The sequence below is a fragment of the Myotis lucifugus genome, unplaced genomic scaffold (assembly GCF_000147115.1).
Source record: "Myotis lucifugus unplaced genomic scaffold, Myoluc2.0 scaffold_156, whole genome shotgun sequence".
NCBI classification, from domain to species: Eukaryota; Metazoa; Chordata; class Mammalia; order Chiroptera; family Vespertilionidae; genus Myotis; species Myotis lucifugus.
In genome coordinates this window covers 883,115-903,968 of record NW_005871204.1, presented here as the reverse complement: position 1 = coordinate 903,968, position 20,854 = coordinate 883,115, and the positions used below count along the sequence as shown (strand labels likewise).

At 35.8% G+C, this 20,854-nt stretch overlaps 1 protein-coding gene across 1 annotated transcript in view; it reads right to left on the bottom strand.

The window, feature by feature from the left end:
- ZFC3H1 (zinc finger C3H1-type containing) overlaps positions 1 to 20,854 on the bottom strand; it is a 65,114-nt gene that overhangs the window by 42,283 nt on the left and 1,977 nt on the right. The window contains 4 exon segments of the mRNA XM_006095457.2: positions 591 to 814; positions 1,052 to 1,250; positions 5,041 to 5,105; positions 16,180 to 16,593. Of these exon segments, the coding sequence (XP_006095519.1) occupies positions 591 to 814; positions 1,052 to 1,250; positions 5,041 to 5,105; positions 16,180 to 16,593 (902 nt within the window).

Genomic DNA, 20,854 nt, shown 5'->3' with positions numbered 1-20,854 from the left:
GGTGTGGGCTCAATCCCCAGTAGGGGGCGTGCAGAGGGCAACCAATCAATGATTCTCTCTCATCATCGATGTTTCTCTCTTTCTCTCCCTCTCCCTTCCTCTCTGAAATCAATAAAAATATATGTAAAAGTAAGTAAATAAATAGCCACTAAGGCTATTATTAGATGATGATTTAACTTTCTTTAAAATAGTCTATCAATTAAGCATCACACACTTATAACTCTACATTACTAAATAATGAAAAATTAACGAAATTCTGCCCTGTACTTAGGTAGCAGCCTTTTTAGAATAAGTCCTCACTACAATTTAGTAATCCTACTTTCATCTAACTAGAAAATGATAAAAAAAGCTAAATGTAGGATTTGCTAACCATGATTTTAGTCTTTCTTTTATTTCTTCTATTTTCAACATCTGTAACTATGAAAGACTCATTTTCAATTATAACCTACCTTTCCTTCTCCCCCAAAAAAGTTATATAAGCTGTATCAAACACAAGAACTTTATGTTTTTCAGTTGACTGAATCTATGAAATAAAATGGTAAGGACTCTTAAATTTGAGTAGTGCTTTGATTTCATATTCTTACACTCACTTTACTTCTTGACCGCCTCTTTCCACCAACCAATTTCATGAATCGATTGTACTGCTCTTCCTGATTTGAGAGATCTCGAATTTTTCTGATTTCTTCCTCTCTTTTCCTTCTCTCTTCTTCTTCAGCTTGTTTCCGCAGTTCCTCTTCTTTCAGTCTTTCCTGTTCTTTTTGTTGTTGTAGTTTCTTCCATGCCTTTGTTTGCTGCTTCCTCAATGCTTGTTTAGCTTTAAATGAAAAATGTAGAAACATCAGTTATCTATCAGAGTTAGAATTTTCTAAAGGATAAAAGAAAACAAGAGCTTTACAAATAATTTTCATTATCAAGTCCTCAGTTCTGTTTACATAGAATTGTCCTCTATTCAAGGCCATATAATTCTCCACACTCAAAACTTTCTGAGTTAAAATCTAGACACTATACTGATAGATAAAATCATTTAAAAGAATTTAACAAAAATGATCACCTGTAGTGCTAACTTTTTTGGCCGAATGTGTTTTTGTACTGGTTTTAACTTTTTGCTGTACGGCTTTCATCTTAGTCAATTTTTCTTTGCTTTCTTTCATCACCTGCTGTTCTTTTTGTTGCCATTTTTTACTGGCTGACTGAAGAGCCAAAAGACGAAGTTGTAGTTCAGATAGTTCCTCTTCATCTTCACCAAGTTTCTTAAAAAAAAAAAAGTTGCAATTTTTAAATTATTTGACCCTAAACATTTCACCAAGTCAAATCTTTTATGTCATCAAAATTTAATGATGGTTCTAAGGCAAATATTCAAATGACAAATATAAATAAAGTAAGAAAACAAGATTACTTACCATAGCCCTAGACCCTAATTTAGTCCCTATAATATAAACAGAAGATCAATCTGTACATATGTTCATGTGTAGGGTTGGAGGGAAAGGATACAACTGATGAAGCAAGATAATACAAAAAAATAAAAAAGAAGGCCTGGCCTGTGTAGCTCAGTAGGTTGGGTGTTGTCATATGCATCAGGAGACAGCCAGTTCAATTCCTGGTCAAGGACACATGCCCGGGTTGCAGGCTCGATCCCCACTATTTTCCCACTATTGGGAAAGAGGGTATGCAGGAGGCAGTGGATCAATGTTGCACTCTTTAATCGATGTTTCTCTCTCTCTCCCTCCCCTTCTCTCTAATAATCAATAAACTATTCTTAAAATAAAAAAGGAAAGTTAAGGGTTAGAGATTAGCATTTAACTGGGCTTTCCAAACAAAAAGAATTAAAATCTAGAAGCCAGTGAACAAAAAAAATTTTTAAAATTCAATCCAGGATCCAGGAGAGATAAGGAATGAAGAATAAAGTGGTTATCGTGTGAGTAATACAGAGAACTGGTACATTGAAAGTCAAGATTCAAAGTTGCAAACTTTAAAAATATGTGTATTTTATAACTCTAGTGTTGAAAAAAATGATGTAAAGACTTGCTTATATTCGAACATTACATGTTCTAAACCTATAAATATTTATCTGAATATTTAAAATATTTTAAACACCCAAGACTTTTCTTCAGAAAAGCTAAAACAGGAAGACAGATTCAGAGCAAATGTTTGAGAACTTTTTTTCTGATTGAAAAGACCTCTTTTGAGAGAATTTTATAAATTAAATTCTATACATTTTAGCTAAAATATAACTGAAAATGTCAGGCAATCTAAGCAGAGGTTCTTAATTGGAGTGCATGAATTTGCAGGGGAATAAGGTAAGACAGAGGTTTGGTTCTTTGGCCTCCCCACCCCTTAAAGTTAAATGCAAAATTGTATATGTTTTTCTTTTATGTGTATGTTGGGAGAAAGAGGCAAAAAAATCAAAAGTCTAAGACTTAAAAAGGTCAAAGATCACTTATCTAATAACTATTAAAAAATATGTTCTTACTAGAGGCCCGGGGCACAAATTCATGCACGGGTGGGGGTCCGGCCGGAATGAGGGGCCGTGGGCGGTTGGCCAGCCATGCCCTGCCCCCTGGTCAAACTCCTGGTCAAGAGGACAATTTGCATATTAGCCTTTTATTATATAGGATTGTGATTTTTAGATAGAGAAAAAGGGAGAGGGGGAGAGAGAAACATCGGTGAGAGAGACACATTGATCTGCTGCCTCCTGCATGTCCCCTACTGGGGATCAAGCCCACAACCTGGGTATGTGCCCTGACCGGAAATCGAACCAGGGACCTGCCTGCTGGTCTGTGAAATGATGCTCAGTCCACTGAGCCACACCATCCGGGCTCTAATGACTTTTTCTTATATGTGAATTGTAATTACATTTTTCCTAAAACCCAATTATTTAATTCTTAAGCATAAATAAACAGTAGTTCCTATATCAACAGGTTTCACCCTTACATGAACTATTATAAATCCCTAACTGAACTACCATTACGTCAGTTTATACAAACCAGGATATAGTTACCTTTCCCACTATTGGGAAATATATGTAAAAAATGAGTTTTAAAATTATCATGATTCTTTTTTACTCTATAGTCACTTAAACATACCAAATTCTACTGCTTGGTACTAAAGTTCTAGAGCCATGTTGTCCAATATAGTAGCAATGAGTCACATCTGGCTACTTAAATTTAAATAACCAAAACTGAATACAAAATTCAGTTCCTCAGCCACAATAATCATTTCAAGTGCTTAACAGCCACAAGTGGTTTAACACCTACCATATTAAAGAGTACAGATATAGAACATTTCCATTATTATAGAAAATTCTATTAGATTTTGGACAGTGCTGATCTAGAGAGTTTAAAATAAAGCTATCATCAGTTCCATTGAGACTTAAAAGTCTTCGATTACTTTTTGCAACTATCCTTTTAGAATAAAAGAAAGAAACCACTGCCCTAACCGGTTTGGCTCAGTGGATAGAGCGTTAGCCTGCAGACTGAAAAGTCCCAGGTTCGATTCCGGTCAAGGGCATGTACCCTTGATTGTGGGCACATCCCCAGTAGGGGGTATGCAGGAGGCAACTGATCAATGTTTCTCTCTCATCGATGTTTCTAACTCTCTCTCCCTTCCTCTCTGTAAAAAAATCAATAAAATATATTTTTTTTTAAAAAAAAGAAAGAAACCACTGATTCTACTGTGCAACTATATGCTATTTAAAGCAGCTATTTGATCAGCAAGAAGGGCACTGAACCTCATTCAACTCTTTGCTCTGATGTTTAAGTCCTATGTAACTATAGGCAAGTCATTTAACCTGTATAAATTTTACCTTATCTGTAAAACAGATAGTCAACTTACAAAATTGCTGGGAAGATATTAAAAAACATATACACATATATATGCATGAATATGCATGTGTTCCGTGTGCATGTGTGTGTATCTGTTATATTATCATCCTTAAATGCAGGACCACCTCTTTCCTAAAGCTCCTAGGCCAGGGGTGGGCAAACTTTTTGACTCGAGGGCCACAATGGGTTCTTAAACTGGACCGGAGGGCCGGAATAAAAGCATGGATGGAGTGTTTGTGTGAACTAATATAAATTCAAAGTAAACATCATTACATAAAAGGGTACGGTCTTTTTTTTTTTTAGTTTTATTCATTTCAAACGGGCCGGATTCGGCCCGCGGGCCGTAGTTTGCCCACGGCTGTCCTAGGCTCTTTGCATCATTACCATTTACTCATAAAAACTAGCTGAAATCTTAAATGCAGCTATTTCCAGATCTCTAATTGAACAACAACAAAAAAAGGCTTGGATTATTAACTGCCTATTAAATGTCAAACACGGTGTTTGATGCCTCTGTATTTTATCCTGTGGAACCTCACAACAAACCCAGAGAACAGATGACATTAAACTCACTTTGTAAAGAAGAAAAACAGAGGCAAGCAAAGGCTTACACAAGATCAGTCAGCTGCACAGCCAGCGTGCCTGTGGTTGAGTGTTGACCAATGAACCAGAAGGTCACAGTTTGATTACCAGTCAGGGCACATGCCCAGGTTGAGGGCTCAATCCCCAGTGTGGGGCATTGCAGGAGACAACCGATCAATGATTCTCTTTATCATTGATGTTTCAATCTCTCTCCCTCTCCCTTCCTCTCTGAAATCAATAAAAATACATATTTTTTTAAAAACCAATCAGCTAAGAGGAGCTAGAATTGGATACCAGGTCAAGGTTTGTCTAACTCCGAAGCTTTCCCACACAGGATAATGCCTCCCATAATTAAAAAATAAAATTATCTGGATGAAAATTAAGTTTCAAAAAACAAAGAGATCATCTAAGGAAATAAATAACACTTCAATTAAACACAATTTAATTGAACCTAGTGAAAAAATACTCTAAGATGTCTATCCAGATTTTCTTATCTTTAAGCTTATGTCCAAATAAAGATATCACAAAGATGAAAGTAAATTAGTAAAAAGCAAGACAATTTCCCTTTCGAAAGAACAGAGTAAAGCAGTACAACTGTCAGTCTTATAGAGCTATCCAATTCCACAAAATAGTATCTTACCTTTTCAGATAGAATATCTGAGGCACTAAGCCGTCTTGTTAAATTTTGTTCCTTATCTTCTAATCCTTTAAAATAAAACAGCATACTTTGAGGGAGCTATAATCAACTTAAAATAAATGCTATATAATGTTTGATATTAATTATTTTAAAGGGTCTCATTTTCTCAATCTCTCAAGCAAAAGAATGTTGTTAGAGAAAATGAAAATCTGACTAAACTCATATTGGCTTCATTTCTAAAAGTTAGAAAGCTGGTGGTTCAAAATATTAAATTATAAATTAAAAGCCCATTTTGATAAAAATATTTTTAAACGAAAAATTATTATAAATGAGAACTACAGAAATAGACAACAAGCAAAGCTTCATCATTATAAAACAGATAATACACATTGATAAAATATAATTAATTCACACCTCTAAATGAAATGAACTCAACATTTAGAGATTGTATTGGATTTATACACCAAAGAAATGGTCCTCTATCTAGAAAAGCATCAGCACAAGTAGGTTAAGTACCAATAAATTAAATCCAACCAACATTTTTCCAGAATTCTAGCCTTGGGCCCAGATTACTGGAAAAGTTATTTACAAAATCTTGTTTATGTATTATCTAACCTATAACTGCTCAACAATAAAGTTACACACAATAAAGTTACAGTATATTTACAATAGCATTGAGATACACTTCTGAAGCTAAAAGAGAGTCTTTCCTCAAGATGACACAAATGAAGTCTAAAGTCCAAGTTCAGTTTCCCCCCACCTCATCTGTCAGTGTTCCAAACATCCTAACTTGATTGCCTAGAGACCTACTGGTAAAAGAACGGACAACTTATTCAATAAATGGAGAAATTACTAAACAAGTACCCTAGACAAAGTAAGTAGAAGGCAACCACCAAATAAGCTTTAAGGCGTATTTTGAAAATGTGAGTTTGTTGCAACATGACTGATATATTAGAAAATAATTTGAGCATAACACAAATTTCATGTTTGCTTAAGTGTGATTTGTCTCCAAGAAACACTGCGAATGCAGAAAACTAACCCCCCGGTGATCCAAGCCATGTAGCAACAGAAAAACCCCACAAACTTTGAGCATCTACCAACTACTTCAGTTCAATGTGTATGTTATCAGCCACACTCATCCATATCTGGTGTAACAGCTTACTATCCAAATTCAGATAACCTTCCTTGCTCCACTTTATAATAATTCATAAGCTGCCCTAACCGGTTTGGCTCAGTGCATACAGCGTCAGCCTGTGGACTTAAAAGTCCCAGGTTGGATTCCGGTCAAGGGCATGTACCTTGGTTGTGGGCACATCCCCAGTAGGGGGTGTGCAGGAGGCAGCTGATCGATGTTTCTCTCTCATCAATGTTTCTAACTCTCTATCCCTCTCCCTTCGTCTCTGTAAAATCAATAAAATATATTTGTAAAAATAATAATAATTCATAAGCTGAAAATCTTCCACTTCCACACACACATTTTAGGTCTTTTTCAAAGTAAAATGACATTTATTGTAGTATTTGAAGCATTTTTTTTTACCCCTTTTAACATGTACAGCTGCACTACAATTTTTATTAGGCCCCTATCTTTTTTCATATGTCACTGACACAGTTTTTAAATGTTTCTCTAATTCTATTTTGTTCATAAACCCTGTGGTTTTTATTTTGCAAATTATGCAGAGTAGTGATTTATAGGAATGCATGTCATATTATAGCAAAATTGATCATACTTCAAAGAATACTAAAATGAAAAAAAATAAAGACATAAACAGACTTTCAGTAATAATTGTAGAAAGCACTAAACTTTGCTCCTACACGAGAAGCCTATTAGAGGATATATCTTATCTATAACTGGTGGCGGCATCCTGCTTTAAAGTAGCATAGAGGCAAGTATCCATTACACTAGCAGATATCTTATGAGCACGTTACCTTAAAAACAAGCACAAACCATAAATTTCACACTATAAATTTAACTTTACACAAATAATATAAAAGCAGGTTATTTTTTAAAACCAAGCATATAGTCACCAATGTCATGTGTCCACCAATAAAATGTGTCTCTACAATAAAATTATTTCAATTCTCAATACTTCCAAAATGAATGCAGTATTTTAAAAATTATTACATGGTATCCTAAACTGAGCTAGAGACAGTCATCATGATATAGGTAATAATTAAAACCATAATTGAAAACACCCCAGAAAAAATGGAACACTAAGGACATCAACAGTTAAGTTACCAAGAAATTTTTTAAAGAAAAATCAGAAAATTAAAAGAAATTCCAGAGAGGCCTGGCAGCCCAAGGCAGGGCCAACCCGGAGCGGCGGGAGGGGCGGGGTGCTGCGGCTGCGCTGGGCGTCTCCCACCCCGCCCTCGGCGCCCCTGCCCCTCCAGGAAGGGGAGGAGGCGAGGGGAGCCCGCCGCCGCCAAGGCTGACGAGCCCCCTGCCCAGCCTGGGGTCCCCTGCCCATGAGGTGGACGCCCCCCGGGAGTAAAAAAAAAAAAAAAAAAAAATTCCAGATGTGTATGGTATCACAGAAACCCCAAAATTTCAAGATTAGTGAGAAAAACATCACTGAATATCGATCTCAGAAGTCAAAGTGATCCTTTGAGAATATGTACAAAATAAATAATGCCAAGAATTTGCTCAAGAATCACTCAGAATAAAAACCAAAGTTCTTATATGGCTCTGCATGATCTATCCCTACGATCTTTGACCGCTTCTCTCCCACTATTCATCCCCCTCACTCTCTTTCTTAAAAAAATATGTTATTAATTTTTAGAGAGGGGAAGGGAGGAGGATGGAGAGATAGAAACATCAATGAGTGAGAAGCATCAATTGGCTGCCTCCTGCACGCCCCCTATTGGTGATCAAGCCTGCAACCCATGCACGTGCCCTGACTGGAAGTCAAACTACTGAGCTCTTAGTTCATGGATAGACGCTCAACCACTGGGCCACAAAAGCCGGCACTCTCTCTTCTTTAGTAGCACAGGCCTCTCAGTTATTCCCCAAATAATCCAGGCAACCCTCTGCCTTAGAGTCATTATTCTAGTTCAGCGATTTTCAGCTTGGGTGCCGCGAGAATTTTTAAAACATGTGATACCTGATTGCTTAGGAGCACTGACCTCTTCTCCTTTAAATTGTTAAATAAAAAAATAATAACAGCCAACTCAACAACAGCCATTCTGTATGAATTAATCAAAATTATACCTATTTTTTGTCAGATCAGCAAAAAATATATTTTCTGATGTACTGCAGAATTTTAGTAATTAGTTTATGTGTCATATGATGAAAAAGATGGAAAACCGTTGTCCTAGTTCAGTGATTCTCAAACTTTAGGAGGTATTAGAATCAACAGGAAGGCTTGTTAAATATAGATTGCTGCGCCCCACTTCCAGAGTTTCCAATTCAGTATCTGGAGTAGGGTCTGAGAATCTGCATTTCTATAAGTTCCCAGTTAATGCTGGTACAAGGACCACAGTATAAAAAAAAAAAAAAAAATTACTGCTCTAGCTATTCATTCTATTTGCCTAGAAACCTCTTCCCCCTGATATCCATTTGGCTATTTCCTCAGCGTCTTCAAAACTTGTGTTTAGCCCTAGCCGGTTTGACTCACTGGATAGAACATCGGCCTGGGGACTGAAGAGTCCCAGGTTCGATTCCGTTCAAGGGCATGTACCTTGGTTGCAGGCACATCCCCAGTAGGGGGTGTGCAAGAGGCAGCTGATTGATGCTTCTCTCTCATCGATGTTTCTAACTCTCTATCCCTCTCCCTTCCTCTCTGTAAAAAAATCAATAAAATATATTAAAAAAAAAAAAAAAAAAACTTGTGTTTAAATCTCACCTTCAAATTCAGGCCTCCTAATCACTCATTAATACCGCAACCTGGCCCTAACTAATTTGGCTCAGTGAATAGAGCGTCGGCCTATGGCCCAAAGGGTCCCGGGTTTGATTCCGTCAAGGGCACATACCTCAGTTGCAGGCTCCTCCCTGGGCCCGTGAAGGAGGCAACCAATCAATATGTTTCTCTGACATTGATATTTATTTCTGTCTTTCCCTTTCTCTTCCACGGTCTCTAAAACTCAATGGAAAAATATCCTTGGGTGAGGATTTAAAAAATAAAAAAATACTGCAACCTGTACCCGCTACCCCATCCTACTTACCCTCATTTCTCTCTTTCTAACACTGTTATTTACTGTCTCTTTTTCTAAAATGCAAGACCATGAAGGCATAAATTATTGACTATTTTGTTCAGTGATCTAGTTCCAAGAGCCTGGAATAAAGTGCTCCATTAATTTTTGAATGAATGAAATGAAAAAAGTGAAAATGAAAAATGAATTCCGCAATTAGTTCAACGTAACCTTGCCATCATTAGTTTCAGTATTCTTGTAAGGATGGAAAAGCAGACTGCACTTGGTTACAAAAGCATAAGCAGTAAAATAAAGAGAGTCAGCAAAGACTCGCTCTTTCCAGAAGTCTGGTTAAAAAGACAAGTTAAAGGAGAATGCAGGATGGGGAGGAGGGCATGCTTAAATTTTGGGATGGAACACTAAAATATGATCATAATAAAAACCCATTAAGAGAAAGTGGTTAAAGATTAATCAAAATACACAGATAGAGCAAGGTCCAGAGAAGGTGGGAGAAGTTAGAGCCAGGAATACAGGTTTGTACAAAGTGGCCATAAATGAGAAGAAGTACCACTTTTTCAGAGTGGAGGAACTGGAGTGAAAATCAGTATGGATATAAGTTTACAGTCAGGAAGTGAGAAGCTGGAAGTTGAATGAGATCACTTGAAGTAGAGGCAAGCTCATAGGCTGACAATAGAGATAAAGGCTGAGTAAAAGCCTGAAAAATGATGAAAGTTTAGAAGAGTTGAGAGAAATGGGGGAAAAAAAGAAAGAAAAAAAAAGATGACCAATAATTTTGAAGGTTTGATTGCAGAGCTGAGTCTTGCTGAAGATTGGAAGAGAAAATGCATAAGTAGAAATAATGTAACTTATTGATTCAGGTAAGTTTTATTCTTTTTGGTTTTCCCCCAATAACTCATTTATACTGCTGCCAGTTATCCTCCTAAAACAGACACCTGATCACATCATTTTCCTGTTTAAAAATATCTGACTGCCCACCTGATACTTAAAGAAACTCTAAATTCTTTAGCAAGCCCTGGCCGGGTAGCTCAATTGGTCCTCATTCCCAATCAGGGCACATTTGAGAATCAGCCAATGAATGAATACATAAGTGGAACAACAAATTGATGTTGTTTTTTTCTCTCTCTCCCTTCTCTCTCTAAAATCAATAAATCAAAAAATAAACAATAAATTCTTTCACAAGATATTCAAGGCCCTTCATTATCCAATCTCACCTATCCTTTTGTAAATTCATATCTAACCACTCTTAGAAACATACCATGTAGCCCACACATTGCACCCATAATCCAATATCTTTTAAAAGATCTGTGACAAAAAAAAAAGATCTGTGACTTCATCTGCTTATTTGGTTCATCGGATTCCCCAAGTGGAAAAATTCCGACTCATTTTTCAAGACAGTCCATAACTATGAAAACGTCCTAAATTCAAGTGGGATTTTTTGATCCTTCCTCTGTGTTACTGCAGGCTTCCATACATCAATTTGTATTATGCTCTCTAGTATGTACCTATGTGCATCTTTTCTATCCCACTGGATTATACTTTTCAAAACTGTCTTCTGGAATCACGGTATTGAAGAGGGGGGGAAAAATGTCCCTAAGAATGTGTAACAAAATCAGTCACCACTCAGGTTTGCAACCAACTTTACACCATATGGATGGCCTTGAAAACTTCAAATATAAAGTGGTCCGAGAGCAAAAGTCCACTCAAGTGCCTGGCAGCAGCAAAGGCAAATCCTCTCTGGGAAATGAATCCACCGTTGTGCCAGGCCTCAAAAAATTCCCACCAAAAAAAAATTCAAAGAAAAATGAGCAACTCATTTAAATAAATAAATAAATAAATAAATCACCAAGTATTCAAGAAAAGAAAGTGCCAAAAACAAGAACCACCATCATCAGAAATCATCAGAAATCAGACCCACAAAGACCTCAGATACAAGAAATTAGCAGGCAAAGGGGAGAATCAAAACAAAACAAATCTACAGTTAACATGTTTAAAGAAATAAAGATAGGGGTGAACTAAAAATGGCGGAAGAGGAAGTGGATGCTGCACGGACATCCTCCCAGGAACAAACTGGAATTACAAGTAAAATTCAGAAAAACTTCCTGAATAATCAACGGAAAACTTGCAGGAGAGAAATCTGATACCCGAGTTCCGAAAGTGGAGATCACATAAAGACTGATTTATTTTGTATATTGTAAAAATAAATAAATAAATAAAAAAGAAAAGGAATACAGATATATTTGAAAAAATAAGCAGAGAAAAGAAAACTAAAAAGAATGAGCCAAGTGATCTGGAAACAAAATAAAAATACAATACTAAAATAAAACCTGTAACTGAAATTTAAAACTCAATAGGTGGGCTTAAGGCTGATCAAACACAGACACGGATAAAGAGAGAATCAGTGAACTAAAAGATATAGAAAATGGCATTTCAGAGACTGTAGCAGAGTTTTAAAGAGATAGGAACTTAAGAGAAATTAAGGGGAAAAGAAGATAACGTGAGATGATTTCATACAATACACATCTACACAGAGTTTTGGAAAAGAAAGAGAATGGGACAGTATTTTAAGAGATAACAATTTTTCAGAATCAATAAAAACAAAAAGCACAACATATCTCAAACTAGATAAATAAAAACTACAATCAACACATCACAGTTAAACTACAGAATACCAAAGACAAAAATAGGATCTTTAAAGCAACCAGAACAAGATAGATTACCTTCAAACTAGAAATTAAGATAGATGACTTTTCAAAATCAACAATGGAAGCCAAAAAAACATCTTCAATATGTTGAGCCCAACCAGTGGGGCTCAGTGACTGAGCATCGAACTATGAACCAGGAGGTCACAGTTTGATTCCAGGTCGGGGCACATGCCCGGGTTGTGGTCTCGATCACCAGTGGGGGCATGCAGGAGGCAGCCGATCAATGATTCTCTCTCATCATTCTCTCTCCCTCTCACTTCTCTGAAATCAATAAAAATATTTTCTTTAATGTTGAAAATATAATTAACCAACCTAGAATTCTAAACCTAGGGAAATTATTTTTAAAAGAGGGAAAACAAGAAATAAATTTTCCAACCAGCAAACACACATTAAAGAAATTTTTTTTAATCTTCACCTGAGGATATTTTTCCCATTGATTTATAGAGTGGAAAGAAGGGAGGGAGGGGAGAGAGCGAGGGAGAGAGAAACATCGATGTGAGAGAGGCACATGGATTGGTTGCCTCAGCCACCTGCCAGACTAGGGCAGAAATGGAACCTGCAACCGAAGTATGTGCCCTTGATTGGGAATTGAACCTGAGGCATTTCGGTGCTAAAGGAAAATTTTTAAATGTATTTTAAACATATGTGACTCTAGGCACAGAAGAAAGAATGAGCAAAGAAAATGTTAAATAGATGGGCAAAATTAGACAAATACTGGCCCTTGTATATCAGGGAGAGGGTAAAGACATTTGTTAATTTTAAACATTGATAAGAATTCATGTTACAACTACTAAAGGATCCATTATGATAACAGAAACTTAGTAACTAACTTTCAAACTAGTAAAAAAGGTTATACAAAAAATAATCAAGAGTCAAGAAAGAAAAAAGAAACAAAGGAAATCCAAGTATCAATAATCATTTAAAAAAAAGGGGGGGGGGGAATGAACTACATGTTCTATTTAAAAGACTAAGACTGTCAGACTAAATTACAAATGAAATTCAGCTCTAAAGACATGAATGAGGTATAGAAACACTGGAAAAATGAAAAATACTATAAAAGCATTATAAAAATAAAGATGGTGTGGCTATAAATATAGACAAAAATAGCCTTTTAAAAACAAAAACAAAAAATAGCCTTTTAGGCAAAAACATTATAGAGATAAAGAAGGTCACTACATGATAATGAGAATAATGAGTCAATTCCCCAGCCTCAAAGTACTTAAAGCAAGCACTGAAAAACATTAGAATAGTGGCAGGTTTTAACAAACTTCTCAGTAATAGATCAAGCAGATCAGAAAATGAAGGAAGATATGAACATAAAAAGTTTGATCTAACAATCCATGTTTCTTTCAAACATATACATAACAGTTTTAAAAATCTGTCATATGTTAAACAATAAAGAAGTCTATACAAGTATTTTCAAAAGACTGGTATTATATAGATCTCATTCTCTGACAATGTAATTAACTTAGAAATCAGTAACAAAAAAATACAGCTAGAAAACCTACATGTTTGGAAGTTAAACACTTCCAAATAGCCTACAGGTTAAAGAAAAAGAATTTTTTAATATTTACAACTGAATTTTAAAAATTTACACATTACAAACTACTGAGATGTAGCTAAAGTAGAAATTTCATAGCCCAAAGGGATCTTAACAGGAGAGAGGCTAAAAACTAAGGAGTTTTAAAAGCTACAGATTTATTTCTGGGGAAATTTTTTTAAAGGAGAGTTCGTTTTATCACTGCTATACATAATTTTTAAAAAGGTAAGAGAGGCCCTATCCGGGTTGGCTCAATGGATAGAGCATGGGCCTGTGGACTGAAGGGTCCCTGGTTCAATTCCGGTTAAGGGTACATGCTTAGGTTGTGGGCTCGATCCCCAGTAGGGGGCGTGCAGAAGGCAGCCAATCAATGATTCTCATCATTGATGTTTCTATCTCTCCCTCTCCCTTCCTCTCTGAAATCAATAAAAATATATTATTAAAAAAAAAAAAAGGTAAGAGAGTCCCAGGTTTGGCTCAGTGGATAGAGCATCAGCCTGCAGACCAAAAGGTCCCAGGTTTGGTTCAGGTCAAGCACGTACCTGGGTTGCAGGCTCCTCTCTGGCCTGGGCCCGGGCCTTTGTAGGGCCTGTGCAGGAGGCAACCAATCGATGTGTTTCTCTCACATCAATGTTTCTCTCTGGTTTCCCCTCTCTCTTCTACTCTCCCTAAAAACTAAATCAATGGGAAAAATATCCTTGGGTGAGGATTAACAAAAAAAAAAAATTAAGAAATTAAAATCAATAAGGTAAGGGATTCTTAAGAACAAATTTTTAAAATATTTTTTAATTGATTTCAGAGAGAAAGAAAGAGGGAGAATGAGAAACATCAATGATGAGAATCATTGATTGGCTGCCTCCTGCATGCCCCACACTGGGGATTGAGCCTGCAACCCAGGCATGTGCCCCGACCAGGAATTAACCGTGACCTCCTGGTTCATGGGTCGACACTCAACCACGAAGCGACACCGGCCAGGCATCTTAAGAAAAACTGTTTGTCTGTTTGTTTTGTTAACCCTCACCTGAGGATATTTTTCCATTGATTTTTAGGGAGAGTAGGAGAGGGAAAGACAGAGAGAAACATCGATGTGAGAGAAACACATCCATTGATTGCCTCTTGTACACACCCCAATCAGGACCCGGGCCGGGGAAGAGCCTGCAACCAAGGTATGTGCCCTTGACTGAAATCGAACCCAGGACCCTCTGGTCTTCAGGCCAATATTCTATCCATTGAGCTAAATTGGCTAGGGCAAGAATAATTTTTAATAAACTTTTACAACTTACAGGAAATGGACACATTACTAGAAAAACATAGTTTATGTAAAATGCCTTAACCAGAAATAGAAAGAAAAGAAGAGTCACAAAAGAAAAAAAAAGGAACAAAACAAACGAACAAAAAGAAATAGGACAGTCAGTAGTTTAAAACCTTCCCAGAAAAAAGACTCCATCCAGGCCCAGACACTTTAACCAGCAAGATTTATCAAATATCCCAGCAATGATTCCAATGTTGACCTATTCCAGAAAATAAAAAAAGGAAACCACTCCCCAACTCATTTTGAGCATCACAACCTTATACTAAAACTTGGCAAGCAAAAGATAGGTAAAAAATTAAAGGCTTTGAACCCAGATGAAAAATTCTAAACAAAGCATTAGCAAACCTTTATTTATGAAGGTTTTAAATTGCCCAAAATGCAAGAACTCAAATGTCCCCCAACTAGTAAATGGATAAAGAAACTGCATAGCCATACAATAGAACACTCAGCAATAAAAAATAACAAACTGCTATTATATACAACCAAATGGATGAATCTCAAATACACTATGCCAAGAGAAAGTAGCTAGAAGCAACCTAGGCATGTACCCTAGCCAGAAATTGAACCCTCAACCTTTGGTATATGAGACAATGCTCCAACCAACTGAGCCACCCAACCAGGGCTACATGACATTCTTGAAAAAGCAAAACTGTAAGGACAGTAAAGAGATCAGCAGTTACCAGGTGGGCTAAGGGTTTGGGAAGTGAGAGACTGACTACAAAGTGGCATGGAGAAATTGGTAGGGGTTAATGGAACTATTCCATATCTTAACTGGAGAGTGGTGGTGATTACCCAACTGTCTGCATTTGTCAAAATTCAAAAAACTACATATGTAAAAAAGGATAAATTTTACTGTGTATAAATTAGACATTTATAAAAAGAAAAATTAACAAACCAAATCCATGATGTATAAAAATGATATATCAATGAACTAGCTGGATTATCTCAACTACACAAGGGTAGTTTAACACTACAAAATCAATTAACATAATCCACTACACTAATAAATTAAAGAAGAAATATTACATGCATGCTCTTCTCAATAATGAAGAAAAAAGATTTGATAAGCTTCAACATCCATTTCATGCTGAAAATCTCAAACAAGCAATAGGGGAAAGGAAAAAAAACAACTTCCTTTACCCAACAAGGGACAGTACCTACAAAAACTTAAACATGTTTAATGGTAAATGTCAAAAGTATTCCCTTTAAGTTTGGGAAAAAAGGTGCCCACTATTACTTATACTAAAAATTGTATAAGTTTTTAAAAAAATAGAATGAAATAAACACCTTCATTCGATAATATAACTATGTAGAAAGTGCAAAAATAATTCAGATAAATTATTAGAATATCAATGAAGCATGCCAGCAAAATAGGTAGGTAGGTACACCTTTAGAAATACAAGACTCTTATACTTAACTGAAGTGTTTAATTCCATTACCTTGACTGGATTCAGTAGCGTCAGATTTCAGGGAAAGTTGTTTTGTTCCATCTTTAACTTTTTTCAACCGGTTCTTATCTCCTGGTAAAGTCAATTTTTGCCTGAGTGGTTTTAATTCAAATGCCTGGAAAGTTTTGACCTGTGTTTTCTCCTCAGGAGCTAATTCTTTACTTGAGTCCTTTATAATACTGACATTTTCAGTGCTTGTTTGGTCCTCAGAGTTCAATGTTTTTGGATCTTCCTGCACATTCTCTTCTTTGCTACTCAAAGCTAGTTTTTCATCCTTATTGATGCATTCTAGTTCCAATTGTATTTGTTTGTACTTCAAAAGTAAATCTTCAAAAGTTTCTTCCCCACAGTTTTCACTTTTTGATGAATAATTTTTTCTTGATGGAGATCTTCCAAAACTTTTGGCTGAACAGCATATTAAGGAAACCAGTTTCCAAAAACTTTCCAGTTAATTTAACAAAAACACATTAAGTTATAGATGAGTTGTCTCCCTTTTTTCAAGATGAAGTGATATTTTTAAATTACTAAATTCCACTTTAATATATATGCTGCTAATGCCCACCTTCATTCTGTGCCCATATTTCAAATTTAATAAATATCCATTTAAATAGTCCACTTACAAAATCACTAGTGTCAATTATTACCCGTAGTATCCACAGATATTCCATCTGGTTAGGTTATAACATCCTTCCTTCTGTAGGTATCAGGAAAGCCCATAATGAGCTGATGTTAAGATTCCTTTCTGAAGCAAGAGGGAAGAAACTGAATGGTTTGTCACAGATGTGGATAATTTACACTTCAGATAATCAGGAGGAAAATTTCTTCTTTTTAATTAGTTTCTTCTCATGTCTCAATTTTTAAAAAAATAGAGATAAAAAATGAACACTGACAATTAAGACTGATTTATGAATAAGAAACATTTGCTTAAAAACCTAATACATAACAATCTTCGAGCTCATCAACTATACTAACATCTAACACATGCATAAACTAAGACAATGAAGGCAGTTTTACGATAAAAAAATAAAACTCTTAAATAGTATTCAAAAAGTATCTTCTAAACATTTCCCCTAAACATAAGGATACCTAAACCAATTATTTTAGTTATTTTCTTCTCTAACATAGTGATAAACACAGTACAACTTCTTTCTTGGAAATGGCTACAAAGTTCCAAACTATAAATTTTATTCAAAATAATTCATACATATGAGAATTGTTACACCTCCCTTTTCCAGCCTACAAATTAACAAGAGAAAAGTATTTAATGTGACTTTAATACAATGTCATCTACAGATCATTTGAATTGGCTAGAATATAGCATTAGTTACCAAATGTTTCTTCTGTTTAATAACTTACACGACAAGCAACTTGCAAAGATTTTAAACTTCTCTAATGACCAATTCAAGAATGGGAATCAACACCAAATATTTTAGAAACTAAACAAGAATTACAACTTAAAATCTTAATGGTTCTAGCAAAAGTTTTGGTAAATATTTGTTCTCTGATCTCTTCAGAGCCACGTTTCTTGAAAGAACACTAGTGCAGTGGTTCTCAACCTTGGCTGCACATTAGAATCACCTGGGAATTTTTTTTAAATCCTGATTTCTGGGCCTCATCCTCTGGAAATTCTGTTTCTTTGTTATGGGGTGAGGCCACATTAGTAACAAAGAAACAGAATTTCCGGAGAATGAGGTCCAGAAATCAGGATTTTAAAAAGATTCCCAGGTGATTCTAATGTGCAGCCAAGGTTGAGAACCACTGCACTAGTGTCTCATTACCTATCTTATACACTCTTCAACCCAATGGCATCTGGCTTCTGCTGGCCGAGTTTACCCACCACTTTTTACCTGACCTCTCTGTAGCATTAGACACTAAGCCACTTCTCTCTTGGCTTCCATAACTTCTTTCTCCACTTGTTTCCCTACATTTTTTTTCCCCCTTTAAGTTTTCTTAACTCCAGTAATGGTGCTCTCCATGGTAACATATAGCCTCTCTTTTTATTTTGAGCATTCTAATGCATTCCCATAGTTTTACATACTATGAGAAGCTTGGCCTAGAACAAATATTTGGAGTTCTTCCACAAGTCATCCCCGATACTGCTGCTAGACTAATCTAGAATATAAATCTGGTCAGATCTCTTCCCTTTTTTGTATCTCACCAAAAACAGACTCCAAAATCCTTATAATGGCATATAATGCCTTCATTTGACCTGTACTTCCTTTTCCAATCCACCTTTCCCCTGTTCATCACAATTTATGCATAGCTTTGTGTCTAGGTTTTTCTGTTCTTCAAATTGACCCCAATTCAAATGTCACCTATTTGAAGCCAGAAAATTATGTGCTACCCCACCATTATGTATTCTTTGTACATAAATGCTGTAATTAACTGCATTTACATCTCACTTTTCAATGGAGCTATTTAAAGGCACAGCCCCAGTAATTAAAAAAATAATAATGACATAACATTGGAAACATTTATAGAAAGAAGATTCAATACACTTAATAAGAAATAAAATAACCAAAGGACTGAAAAATGAGGAAAAGTGAGTTATGATTTTAACTGACTAATCCTCAAGGCTCAATGAAATCTTATTTTAAATTTTTATTTTTATTGATTTTAGAGAATGGAAGGGGGTGGGGAGAGAGGAAGAGAGAGAAACATTAATTTGTTGTTCCACTTATGTAGGCATTCATTGGTTGCTTCTTTTATGTGCACTAACTGGGGATCTAACCCATAACCTTGGCGTTGGTGACAATGCTCTAACCAACTGAACTACCCAGCAGGGCTGAAATCTACTTCTGTCTATGCAGAACAGCTAAAAGCAAACACTTAAAGGATTTAATTTTAAGCTGGCCAGGATGCAATTTCTAGCTGAAACCTGGTTTTAAAAACAAACTACCTGTCAACCTTTACAACTACAGGTGAAAATAGAATGACTGTCTACTGATGAGAGACACTGGCCTATATTTTAGCTCTCATCAGATTTAAAGGTTTAAAACAGTAGTCAACCAAAGGAGACATATGCTAAGACTAAGTGTCCATCACTAAAAAAAATTAAAAGTGAATGAGAATGCCCTGGCAGGTGTTGCTCAGTTGGTTGGAGCATCATCCCGTAGTCTGGAAGGTGTGAGTTCAATTCCTGGTTACATCGATGTTCCTCTCTCCCTCTCCCCATCTCTCAAATCAATTAAGAATGAAAATAAGTACTGGCCCTAGCTGGTGTGCCTCAGTTGATTGGGCATCATCCCATGCACCAAGAGATGCGGGGCTCCATTCCCAGTCAGGGCACATGCCTGGGTTTCCAGCTCCATCCCCAGTAGGACAGGACGCAGCTGAATGTTTCTTCCACATGATGTTTCTCTCACTTTCCCCCCCTCCCCCCTCCCTCACTAAAATCAATTTTAAAATATTTTTTAAAGACAGTTAAGTACTGCAGTAGGATTTGGTTTATTCTACTTCTTTTAAGCTACATCTAGCATACCTTAATCATTACAAAGAAAGAAGTTTTAAAAAAAACACCACCAACCACCTGTACTCATGCTGCTTCACTTCTAGATTATGGAAATGAGCCACAGAAAAACACTTATTCTTTCTGAATGCAAAACTTGTAAAATAAAAATGTCATTATTATAATTAACAATGGAAATATGAATTAAACTCAGTACAATCTTGGTCTTAAAGACATCTGAATGGGGGGGCCGGGGGAGAGGTTAAGGGAGGATGACTGGGGGGAAAAGGGGACATCTAATACTTTCAACAATAAAGATAATTTTTTTAAAAAGAAAGAAATTTGAATAAAATTTCACATTACAAATTTTGTTTGCTCATGTTATACAAAAGTGGCTGGGAACTATGATTTTCTTCACAAATTCTTAAAAGAATACCACCTCTAGGATGTATTAATGATACTTCACAAGAAAAGCAATTAGCAGAGGATCAAAACAAGCATCCTTTTCTTAAATGCAGCATCTGTGAAAAGAAAAAACATCAAGACAGCTCATTTCTAATAAGTTAATAAAGAAATCAGACTGGTTACTTTTTTTCACAACTTCATATACCTGTTTATTAATAAAAACATTAACTTAATAAAGGTATATGGCAGAGGCCAAGTTGATATTAAATGAGTGTACAGAAGGAAGGCAAAGGAAAAAGGTAGGGAAACACACTCATCACCCCCTTTTCTACAGAATAATTTAAGAATAAACTTTGAGTTCCCATAATCCTTTTTCTGTACCTCAATTTGAACTTTTTACATTAAACTAATTGTTTAACTCCATCTCTCCAACACAAATTACAAGTGTCATTTTTTCTATTCTTAAAAAAATATATATATGTGCTTAAATACCTTTCTGTTTTTAGATTCAGAATTGACAATGAACAAATTCTTAGTTAATAAATAGCTCAGGCAGGGATTTTAACTTTATTGAAAAACATCCTGTCACTTTAAAAGTTAAATACCTACATGATTTTCTCTGAAATAATCCTGGAATGTTCCTAACTCAAATTTTGGTTGCCAATGTAAGTTTTTACAAGGCATTAGCACCAGAAGCTGCTGCTACTTACCTAACCTACATTTCTTGTCCCCTTTGTATCTTGACATCTAAAAAAGACCATATGGCTCTAATATAAAAATGTTGAGTGCTTTCCAAACAAACATCATTATATG